The sequence below is a fragment of the Dysidea avara genome, chromosome 3 (genome assembly GCF_963678975.1).
Source record: "Dysidea avara chromosome 3, odDysAvar1.4, whole genome shotgun sequence".
In the NCBI taxonomy this organism is placed as follows: domain Eukaryota; kingdom Metazoa; phylum Porifera; class Demospongiae; order Dictyoceratida; family Dysideidae; genus Dysidea; species Dysidea avara.
The window spans coordinates 30,204,977-30,218,064 of record NC_089274.1 but is presented as its reverse complement, the minus strand read 5'-3'; the positions used below and the strand labels follow the sequence as shown (position 1 = coordinate 30,218,064).

General features: G+C 37.2%; 1 protein-coding gene across 1 annotated transcript; it reads left to right on the top strand.

Annotated features, from left to right (window-relative positions):
* The first annotated feature begins 8,295 nt into the window (after positions 1-8,295).
* LOC136248458 (uncharacterized) lies at positions 8,296-9,148 on the top strand. The gene is made up of 2 exons (XM_066040238.1): positions 8,296-8,942; positions 9,142-9,148. Exons 1-2 carry the CDS (start codon positions 8,296-8,298, stop codon positions 9,146-9,148), a joined length of 654 nt encoding a protein of 217 aa, XP_065896310.1.
* The last annotated feature ends 3,940 nt before the right edge of the window (positions 9,149-13,088 follow it).

Sequence of the window (13,088 nt, the reverse complement as noted above, 5' to 3'; positions counted from 1 at the left end):
ACTGTATACTCAGATGGTATGATTTTCCGTACCATACCCGTATGGTTGTACCGTACGCGTATACGCATATGGTATGTACCATACACGTATGGTATAAAATACGCATATGGTATAGAACATAAACACCAGAAAACATAACACTTTTCTAGCTGCTCTTACTGGTAGGCTTGCAAAATAACACAACTGCTAGAAGCACTGCTGGGTTACATTAAGCTTACCACAGAAGTGAGCGTCAATGATTGTTTCAAATCACTCGTGTACTAGAACACGCGCAGGTAATTTCGCCCTCGAGTAGAACAGTAATTAGTCCAATTGTCGCAACGCTTAGGCTGTAATTCTTCTACAACGTGCACAAAAGTGGCTTCTAACGAATTCGCGCTGCACTGGTATCTATGGTGACGGTCACTCGCGCTCGAGTCACGGATGGTATTTCACGTCTGTTACGTCATATTGAGAGTTTGTACAGAGATATCACGTGAGTTACTTCCGTTTCCAATCCCTGTTGGTATACTGTATCTATGGTGCCACCGATAACTTGTACAGCAATGGTAAGCTGCAAGCTTCAATTTGAAAAAGTATTCCTTTCCGTGCGAATTTTTTTTTTGGGCACACTTTGGACTTAGAAAATTTTCACGAAATATTTTTTCCGGATAATGTTGTGTACGTATCCTGGATACTGACATGTTCAAGACTAGTTAGTAGTGCCAACAACGTCGTGCTCTCAGCCAGGCTGGCAGCCGCTAGAAAAGAAGGGCGAAAAAATTGAAGAACTCTTAGTTTCTCCTGCCATTTTTTCAGAAGGACTGTTCTACCTTGTTTCTCTCACTGGCTGCCTTGCTGGCTGCCTCATCATTATGAACTGATTTGTCAGTGGCGTCTCGCATTATCTGGCAGCACAGAGCTATTCACAGGTATTGGTGAAACTGATTATGTGAGTGTGAAGCAGCTTGTGTTTTATTCTTGTGACACCACTATGTGTGTGTGTGTGTCTCGTTTTTGTGCTATGTAATGTACCTATCAATGTCACGCCCCACCTACCCCAGGTCGGGAAGCAGGTGGGGATTTGTCACCCAAGCTCGTCCCCAGGGTAGGGGCATTTGCAACACGAATATCCGTACTTTTCCATACTGTTGTGATTCCCGGGATAATTAGTAGGGGATTCGTAACTCTAAGTTGTCCCCAGGGTTGGGGATTTTGCATTCTCGCATTTGCAAATCCCCACCTCTGCCCGACCTGGGGTAGGTGGGGCTTGACATTGATAGGTGCATAACTGTTTGTACCTCCTGCAAGGAAGAACAGCTTAAGCCGATTGCATTGAGTTTAAACAATAAATCAAATCTGTGCGTGCGTGTGCTTGTGTGTCACTATAGGTGTTACGAATTCTCTCATGGAAGAACGGCTCTGCCGAATGTGTTGAGTTTAAATTTTAAAAAATTCTGACATTTGTTAACTTATCTGCTTTACCAGTTATAACTGAACAAGGGATGGTCACTAGTCTCACTACCTATGTATGGTCCTGTAAAACCATCTGTGACTGTGATCAAGATATTTGATCAACCTTGATTTCATCTCAGGAAAAGGGGACAAAGCTTAATTTACTGTTTTGCTAATACAAGCCACTTGATTGCCTCTTTTAAGTCAGTAGAAATTAACATCACAGTGTTGATCTCTTGGTTGATCGCTGTCGTGGATAGTTTTACAGGAGTATTATATATGTGTGAACAAGCAGTTGTGCTTTTGATGGGTTTAATAAAGAGATGTTTTGGTCCTTGGACGCTATGATATTTGTTGTATTGGAGATAACTTTCAGTTCTACGACTATGCTGCTGTAATCTATGGGCCTCATTATTAGGGTGACATTAACAGAGTTGAATCACTTAAACACAGAGCTTCAAAACTAGTTAGTGACTTTCATCGTTATGAAAGATTACAACCACCCACCTTAGTATACAGAAAATTTAGAGAGCCATGCACATATCAAAAATTGAATGGTAACATGCATGCACCAATCCTTACAGCTTACCAGATCCACCATTTCCCATTGACATTCAATTGTACAAGCATGCAGTGCATGAAAATTTGTGAAGAAATAATTATTTTCTAAAAAATAATAATTGAACATTGGAATGCACTACCGAAACATGTTGTAATGGTTGACAATTTTAAGTGAGATTACTATAAAAATTAAAAAATGTGATTTGAATTGATCAGCCATCTGTCTTTACCTTATTAAGTATTAAAGGAAGACATACAAAAGCATGATAATTATGTGTTTGTTATTTTATTGTTGTAATATCAAGTGACTTCAAGTTTAAGACTGAATTGCATCACAATTCACAATATAAAGTAATATTTTTCCCTAATTTGCCACTCAGATGTTCCTTGTACTACAGAAATGTTGCTGTTTTTATGTACATTATAGGTATATTATATTAGGTAATGATTCACTACTTTATTATGTGGTGATGATTTTGTGTGATGGTCTATGATTGAGTGTAATGTTCTTAATTTGTAGGTGGATTCACATTGTTATTGTGTATGATTTACTTCTCGTCTAAATGAGGTGTGGAACAATGAGTCCGCACTATGGTGATCTTGTGAGATGACTGATCTATGTTTAATGATGAACAATTTGACTGTGAGCATTCAAGGGTAACAGCAACAAGAAGACATGATTGAAGTTTTGCATTTAGGTGTATATTACAATAGCACCAGTGTGTGTATTGTAAAGCACCTTTACACAACTAATTTTTGTTGATGGCTACATGTTATTGATATCACCCTCTTTAAGAAAATGGTATATTCTTTTTGCTGGAGTGTAGCCAATTGTATTTTGCTGTACATAGAGTGTATGCTCACCTCAATATGCTAGCTGTATCCTCACACCTGAAGGCTACATTAGTGTTAGTGTAGTAGATTTAGTGCAAGTTATTTGCTATTTTATCCAATGGTAAATTTGCAGAAGTACTTTTATTACTCCATGATTTATAAGGTAGTTGTGCTTGAAAACTTATTGTCCTTTACTGTCTAAATAATGCCTGCATGGCTGACAGCTGTAAAGAAATTACTTGTACAGTGCTTCCTGACCCCTAGGTACCAAGACATGTTCAGATAATCAAATCCTATTTTTATACAGAGTTACTCTAATGGAATGAACGCCTTAGACGAAATACTCTAATAGAACAGACACATCTACTGTAAGTAAGTGATAGTCGAAGGTCAGATAATCAAGTATTCACTTCTACAGTATTAGGTGTGATATATTTAATCCATTGTTGTGACAGCTATAGTGGATGCTTTATGTGTGTACTAATTGTGTCACCATATCATCTCTTGTACAACTAATGATAGCCTAAAGAATTAAGGGGATAAAAAATGAAGTTGTGAAGTTTACTCCCATATACTACTGGTATCAGTTCTCAGGTGCTATAATATAAGAGCACATGTCATTCGAAATTTCCGCAATAAACATCAATGCATCCTTGTCAATTTTATAGAGTACATCTACTGTCCTTCTTTATGCATGTATGAACTTGAAGTGCTATTGTTATTAACACTTTACAGTGTCCAGCACTGAAGGTCTATTAGTGTGTTAGTGTCAGGTCATTTGGGTTGCATTTCAAGGGACTTAATGTGGAGCCGTACTCATGCACCATTTGAGAATGTTTTTGGTGTCTTAAGTGATATATGGAGCCACACCCACATCCTCTATGGTATTATGCCCACTTATTGGGTTTGTGTTGTTGTATGCAACAAGTCTGCATGGCATCAAGAAAAGTGCTATGCCTGCTTATGGGAGCCTGTAGACTACCATGGAACCACACCCACTTATCAATCATTGGATATGTGTGTTTTGATACCTGTAGCCACTTGTTCATTTTCTTTTGCATACAATTCTTCCTGTTGGTCAACAACCTTGACTTGCACCATGTAACTCTTACTCCTGAATTTAAAAAGCATTGATGGATTATCTAACTGTAGAACCTCTCTTAAAGTACCCTCCACTATAAAGAAAAATTTCTGTGGTTCCTATAGAATACAATTTAAAGGACAAACTCTCAGTAAGATTTCATCAGTTGGTCTCAAACTGTTCGTTACATACGTACGTAGTGGTTCGTTACATAGTGGTTCCAATAGATAAGTTTATATATATGTACATAATTATACCATACATACACTAGGTCATTCAACATATGCTTGACTCATACTTTACAGGAGCAGTTCTAATTACCAATAATATTAGAAATGTTCCTGTACAATAACCTGTATAAGAGATAGCACTGAGAATTTACAAATTTGTCTACAATGAAACCTCTTAAAGATTGGTAATTTTTGTCCTTTATAAAAAAGATGTACATTAACTGTATGGTTGAGTCATATACGTAGAACTATGTACTACATACATTAGCCAGCAAGTAGACTGTCAGTCACTCAATTAAATGGTTAACAGTAATCACATCTGTGGATCACAATTCCTGCACAGTATGTAACATAGTTATTAGAAACTACAGTGAGTTTCTTTTCTGTTTTCATCAGCTCCCACATATTTACCCATTATTGCAGATTTAACAATTATTTTGTCTGAATAACAAAAAACTTGAATATGCAGCAAAAATACAACATTTGTATATAGGTACCTAACTATTCTCACATGCCAGACAGTTTGTGTGGGGGCGAGAAATAAACAGTCTGATCACTGTTGTACACTTTCCATGAATAAACTGACATGCAATTAGATTACATCACGCTATTGTTTTGTGGCAAGGATGAATTGTGCCAGTCACGTCTGAGCAAGCTGAGGTAAATTTTATGGCAAGGATGAATCGTGCCAGTCACGTCTGAGCAAGCTGAGGCGAAAATTGTACTGGTAATGTCATGATGTATTTGAAACATTGCTGAAGGTCTTCCTCGACAATTCCACTACTTCACAAATCCAATGATTATAAGAGCTCTGTACAAGGGGAACAAATATCCTAAGCCTATGGCATTGTTAAACTTCAGTCCTTTATTACAGTAAGAATTTGAATAATTGGTGTTTGTTTTATAGAGCCCGCAAGGCAATCTGATTGGCTCTGCCAACATTCCACAGTGGTCACAGAATGTGTGCAACAGTGACTAGAAGCTTATTTGCCACCCCCACACAAACCGTCTGGCATGGAGACTAGTTGGAACAATGAGTCCTTATTCTCACAGTGATTGCATAAAGATGAGATGACTTCGATCCAATAAGCATTTCTTTGCATTCTGTAGTGTGTTAGGTTACCTCAGTAGACGTTGAATTCCCTAGCCAGTTGCTTGCAATATCTGAGTTTCCACCTACAAATAAGAACATCATACCCAATACACACAACATCACACAAAATCATGACCACGTTACCACATACGTAATAAAGTGGTGATGAAATTAAAATATCTATAATACACCTATCAATGTATTTACAGGGAGAATTGACACAAAACTGTTGCCGCACTATAGGGCATTAATTTTGATAATCATTCATTAAGCACACAAGTATACTTTTTCTTGTAACTTGTCATATCTCTGTGTGGATAAGTGAGGATTTGACACAATAGGTTTGCCCTTTTATGGGTCATTTGACATTCAGCTGTTTGAAATCCCCACATATGCCCAAGGGCAGGATAGTAGGGTAATACATTGATAGGTGAATTAACGTATATAACAGTAGCATCTCTATAGGGCAAGGAACATCTCTATAAGTAGCGAAATGTTATTTTCTATTGGGACTTAATGTCACTACAAATATCAGTCACTTAATTGTTACTACAATAGAATAGCAAATAATTTTTCATATTTCTTTCTGAGAAAGTAGAATTTGGTAATACTAATAAGATGACAAAAACCACAACTGACGTTCAGCAACATAATATTATAGTTCCAATACTCAGTAGGACCATCTGCACAGTCGTAGATGGTTTTACAGAACCACACATAGGTAGTGACCATCCCTTGTTCAGTTATAACTGGTACAACAGATAAAAACAAACAAGTTATCTAATGTCAGATTTAAAAAAAAAATTTAACTCAACACATTCGACAGAGCCGTTCTTCCATGAGAGAATTCATAACACCTATAGTGACACACACACACACACACACACACATTTGATTTATTGTTTAACCTCAATGCAATCGGCTTAAGTTGTTCTTCCTTGCAGGAGGTACAAACAGTTTAATACATAGCACAAAAACGAGACACACACACACAGTGGTGTCAAGAATAAAACACAAGCTGCTTCATACTCACATAAATCAGTTTCACCAACCTGTGAATAGCTCTGTGCTGCCAGGTAATGCGAGACCCCACTGACAAATCAGTTCATAGTGATGAGGCAGCCAGCAAGGCAGCCAGTGCGAGAAACAAGGTAAGAACAGTCCTTCTGAAAAAACGGCAGAAGGAAAGAGTTCTTCTAAACTGGCTCAATTTTCTCGCCCTTCTTTTCTAGCGGCTGCCAGCCTGGCGGAGAACACGACGTTGTTGGCCCTGCTATTACTAATCGGCTTCAACATGTCAGTATCCAGGATACGTACACAACATTATCCGGAAAAAAATATTTCGTGAAAATTTTCTAAGTCCAAAGTGTGCCCAAAAAAAAATTCGCCCGTTGCGAAGTTTAGTCTATCATTCCGTTCCGTTCCGTTCCGTTCCGTAGAATAGACCCCACCCACAATTCCGTTAAAAAGATCGAGATACTCTAATAGAACAGTCAGAAACTCTAATAGAACATATTATTTACTCTAATAAAGCAGTCACATTGATATGAAATACTCTAATACAGCAACCAGCTAAAGAATTCAAGACCATTTGAAGCTTAAACATCAATGAAAATTGCCTGATACAGCAATAAACTGGCATTATTAGCCAATTATGGTGGCATAATTTTGGGAATAATGGACAATTCTCAAAAGCATAATAGGTGATTTTTTGAGTACTGCTCAAAAGCATAATGCTCAATTTTTGGAGCATAATAGCCTCATGCCTACTGATCATAAAATTATTTCTCTTAGGCAATACCATAAACTTGACAATGAATTGCTTGATAAGATTTTACTTGATGATTCCTGGTCTGTTGTTTTTGATGTTGATGATGTTAATGTTTGTACTGAAGCATTTACTATTGTTTTGAAATACTTTCTAGATGCATTGGTACCACTATGTAGATTGAGAGTGAAGCGCACTAGTGCTCCTTAGAACCATTCTCGAGAGATAATTTCTGCAAGGCGACAAAGGGACTGGTTGCATCGTCAGGCAATAAAATCTGGCGATCCTAGTGTTTTGTCTAGCTATAGACGTTGTCGCAATAAAGTAACTACCATGACTCGCTCAGTGAAGCGACAATATATATCTAATTTGGCGTCAGATATTAAGCATAACTCTTCAAAGTTTTGGAAGCATTTTAACCATTTGTCTTCTCATCAAAAAAGTCAATACCTGACTAATTTAGATGTAACCAGTGAAGATAATTTATTAATCAGCATTTTCTCTCTGTTGCTCAGAAAACTGTTAGTGATTTACCATTTTCTGATATCTCTGTCACCTCATATATTAACAGAAACACTGATGTGTCACCTTTGAAATTGTCTGAGGTTGATGTTCAGGAAGTAGTCGAGTGTATCTCTCGTCTGGATGGTCATAAGGCGGTTGGGGTTGATGGCATTCCGACAAAGTTTGTTAAGGCCTCCCCTGTCTGTATGGCTATGCTTTTGGCCAAGTTAATTAACAGGAGTATTGCGTCAGCCACCTTTCCAGACTGCTGGAAATCTAATGCCAATTCCAAAATCTCACACTGGTTCCTCGCTGTCCAACTTTCACTCCATTTCTGTGCTACCAGTCTTTTCTAAGATATTGGAAAGGGTTGTTTCTGATCAGATAATTGCTTATTTCAACAAGCATGATTTGTTTTCACAAAGACAATCTGATTTTCGTTTTGGACATTCAACACATGATGTTCTCTTGCACGTTTCTAACTCTTTCTCTAGTGCTATTGATCACGGTGAATATGTTGGTGCCATTTTTCTGGATCTGGCTAAAGCATTTGATTGTGTGGACCATTCTATTTTATTGCAGAAGTTGGCTTGTTATGGCTTTAGTGATAGTGCCCACTCATGATCATTCGATAATAAAGGGTTAAGGAGTTTTCTACATAATAGAATGCAGCAAGTTACTTTTCAAGGCTGTTTGTCATCTGGTGGGCCTATCAAAGTTGGAGTTCCTCAAGGTTCAATTCTGGGGTCCTTGCTTTTTTTCTATTTATGTTAATGATTTGCCAGGCGCTATGATATCAATATGCATGCAGATGACACACTTCAGCCATAGTGACCTTTCTGTTGTTGAAAAAACTCTTCAGGCTGAAGTAGAAAATATTTTTACTTGGCTGGTTGTTAACAGATTGAGGTTGAGTGTATCTAAATCATTGTGTATGCTTATTGGTTCTCATCAGAGAACTAGAGGTTTGAATCTTACAGTAATGCTGGATGGTGATATTTTAAGGCAAGTTTCTTCTACCAAGTATCTGGGCGTATATTTGGATCAACATCTTACTTGGCAAGCTCATGTGGATTATGTTCTTAGTAGAGTTAGAAGGAAACTTTTTGCTGTAAATCAAGTCAAGCCGGCTTCCTCTAATGTTCTGCAGTTATTGTATCGAGCTTATATTCTACCCATTTTAGATTACTGTGATACTGTGTGGTCACCATCAAATTCTGCTGGTACTCGTCATTTAGAGAGACTTCATTCTAAATTTACATCATCACTACCATCTTCTGATAACTTTAATTTGCGATCGTCTCTAACTGAAAGGCGTACTTTTCATACTGCTCTTCAAGTTTTCAAGATTGTCAACAGGATTTCTCCTCCTTATTTACATGGAGTTTTTTCGCTTGCTGTAGATGTCACTGGTCGCTCTGGTAGAAACGTACACAGGTTATATGTTCCCAGTGTTCGAACTATTTTGGCAAACGGTCATTGGCCTACAGGGGCACAGCCATCTGGAACAGATTACCACCAACACTTTATGGTGCTAAAACTGTGCCAGAATTTAAGAAATTGTATTGCATGTTGTAACTTCGTTTTGTGTATGTATGTATGTACTGTAAGTTACTCATATTGTATGTGTTCTCAGGGCATAGCTGAAAAACAGCCTTTTGGCTGATGCTATTTTCCCTGATTAAATAAAAATAATAAAAATAAACAAGTTGATGTTGTGCTACTTCTAAAAACCAGGCGCCATGCAGCTAGCTAACTCATCTGGAATAACTATAGACAGTATATACTACTATGAATTAACCAACTATGTATTACTACTTTACAATAGGGTAGTTTGGGTTGTGCAATAATATAATTAGCTATTTCTCGTATTTCGTAATTCATGAAATATTCGTAATTCATGAAATATTCGTAATTCGTTCAATTACGTTGCTATGCACTGCTAAGGAAGCGTTTGTTAAATAAACCGCTTTTACCATAGATAATAGAGTAAAGGGATAGGAAACGCAATAACGTGACGTCACAAAATACGTACATTTCTATTGGAATTCCGTGTAGTACGTCACGAACATACTCGTTACGCTTGCTGCGCTTGTATCAAAGAGAAACAAATTGTTGTAACGACAGAATTTTGTAACCAACGACTGTGAAACTTCGCTACAGTGAACTCAAGTAAGTAATCGAGGGAAATAGGGTGGTACCGACCCTCAAGGAAGTTATACGCAAAATTAAAGGAGATTGAAAGTGAAAAAAACGGCCCAAAAATTACTTTAAACCACTTTACTTTCTTCGTAAATATATTCTATCCTTTTAACTGTGATTAACCTATTCCTTACCATTTAACAGAGGGAACCAGAGGAAATATCGGAGCAACACAGGAACTGTTGCTTGAAGAAACGACTAAGTATCTTCCATTTTTAACCAAAAGTTTTAACCACCTTGCAGTACAACGCAACGCTAAAAGACTGTGTTGGTGACACGCCTAGCTTACCACAAGATTCGAAAGTGGAACCGGCTATAAAAGAAGCGGTATGGACGAGGCATGTAGGTACGATGAGCGAAAGTGTGACACTCACAGCGTGTAACAATCAAGGTTAATGCGATACGCTTTGTTACAAAATCTACGGTCTGAATTCTCTTGCCAAAATCTCTCACATAGGCCTAAATACTTACTGTAGTCTGTTGGATTACTATTTACGCTGCTTAGAACACTAATTCTCACAAAACTGTCTTGTCCTTTCAAGTCACGCGTAACGGAAATCAAACCGGAAATCGCTTGCGTTTCCTATCCCTTTACTCTATTATCTATGCTTTTACCAACATATTACGCACAAAACTATCTTCTAAACTGTTTTATAGTGTGACTAACGTGTTTTTTCCCACAAATTCTCTCGACAAAGCCTCAAAGCTACTCTTCATTTTCGTTCGCGTACGTAAGGGATACGCCCCCTTTCAACTCGAAGCAATAGGCTATTCCTGGCAGTGTACGAGGCCTGCACCGTTGTTTTTCAGTTGCTAAATGCCTGAAAACCTCAAGGGGAAGGTAGTCTGAGGAAAGTCACCACACCCGTATTTCAGTCCGCCGAAAAGAAACCACCTCAGAGCAAAGTTCACCTGTGCAAAAGTTTAATACAGACTTCATTTCACTTTTACTTCTTACGTAAAAGCTGCTTTTACCGTTATTAAACGATTTTGCTCACGTGGGTGCGTACGGACAAACATAGGTAGATAGGTACACACACACACTTTTACGAAAATAATTTCAGTAAACCAGGCGGTGGAGACGGGTGCATGCCCCACCCCACCTCCCCTTCCCTATTTTATGGGACACTGTTTGCAAAAAAAACTGAATCAAGATACTCTAATAGAGCAGTCACAGTATTCAGAGAAGCAGAGCTGAGTGTAGCAAGTTACTTCATATAGCTACGTATGTAGTGTAGTTATAAATAAGAAGATATAATTGGTGGAGAACATGCAGCTGTTCTATACCATATGCGTATTTTGTACCATACGCGTATGGTACATACCATATGCGTATACGCGTACGGTACAACCATACGCGTATGGTACGGAAAATCGTACCATCTGAGTATAGCTAACCTGGTATGCGTATAATATCAAGCAGAAGGTTTTTGCACTGCCGTACCTATTGACTATGCCTGATGGCACTCTGCTTTCATTTCTGTTCGGGGAAGAGGGAGGGGGGAGGAACTAGTCTTTCTGTTCAGTGAAGATCGAGATACTCTAATAGAGCAATCACTATTATTATATAATTGCAAGACCTCGCACAGCGAGTATAAATGCAATATAAAAATCAAAATATATAGCTACAGCCAACTAATTACAATTTTACAGTTCATTTATAAGAAGGTTGTTAAACACGGTGATATAGATGAAGCTTCAAAAGTCTCTGGTTGCAAGTTGTTCCATATAGCAGTGGAAGGAAAGAAGCTGAATTTATATGTGTCAATTCTAGTGAATGGCAGGGTAAGTTAATCTGATTATAGTTATTCTATTCTCTAGAGCTAAGATCAACTTAGCTTTACTGCGATTAAGATATAATTTACTTTACTGCATGATGCAAACCTATTTAAAATAAAGCATTCCTTAAAATAAAAGAATAACATGATATCTCGCATGACTATATATACAAGTGGTGAAACTGACATCTTGATTTAGGACAATATATGATAAAAACAATCATGAATTCATCACACTGTTGGCAGATCCAGTCTTGAATTGTGTTAAGTCCTGCTGATCTGGTAGGATCTGATGAAATTCTACATTGTCAAAACTAATAAAGGTCAATCATCTGGGTTGGAAGCTTTACGAAAAACATGATAACACCTAGCTGCATACATGCAGTATAAGTCTGAAAAGTATAAATCAGAGGAAGGGGATTAAATATAATATGTCTTGATTTATACGTAGTCATTGGTGTATATCTAGCTATAACAATGTATCTCGTTGTCTGTTTAACATTTCATTTCATCAAAGCATCTGACAGTTCCACAAAATACATGCAATAGAGCCATCACCCATATAATTATGATGGTTTATGTATAAGCACCTGTGGATTATTTTCTTGATGTCTTCTGACTTTTGTACATATTGATTTATTGCCTCATCCTGCTGTCTACTGCCTTATTTGTCATGGATTTCCATCTTGCATTTTTACAATAAATGACTTCATTTATCCACAGTGTAATTGATTTGAAAGTACACAAGCTGGTATACTGTATACGTTCTTTAGAATAGTTGAGTTAAAATGACCAGATTTGTGAAAAGGTACCTTTTCCACACATTTTACATACCAGCAAATAAAATGGTGTAACACTTGACTCCTTACACTGATAAACTTGCTCTTATATAGTATCAAAATGCAGATAGATACTAGTATAGCTACTGTACACTCATGGATAATTGCATGCAGGCAATTATAAGGTATATGTTCAAAAACTTACAAAACCCCGAATTTCAAAATATGCATGGGTCAAATTTTGTCTGTGAAAAAGGTACTTTTTTGCAAATCCGGTCACAAATTATCTAGCTGTTGCATAGCAACTGCACACACTGACAACGTATGGTAAATTTTAATTTTTGTTTCTTCTTCCACACAGTACATTGTGGCTGCTATTGCTACACATATATTGCTTCTTATTGGATTCATGATCCATTGTTGATACAATGAAAATTCAAAAACTAGGCCATTATTACAAATGCTACTCCTCCTTCATATCTATAATAGAGTTAATGATGTAATGTAATGATGTGACATGATGTAATATAATGTAATTTATGCATACCTGTAACATTAATATTGTGTACTGTAGTTGTAAGAGTTAGTTGTTATTGTGTACTTTCAGTTATTGATTAATAATATTATATACAGTAGTCTGTTTTGCCTATAAATGATCTGCCTACACTTCCCTACAATTAGAACAATACCCACACATAATATTTATGTGTTTACAAATACTCCTGAAGTCTAAGATAGTCAAAGATTAGTACAATAATTAAAAGCTATATAGAGCGATATTACCCAAAACTCTACTAGGGGTTTCTCTATACTTGTATATATGA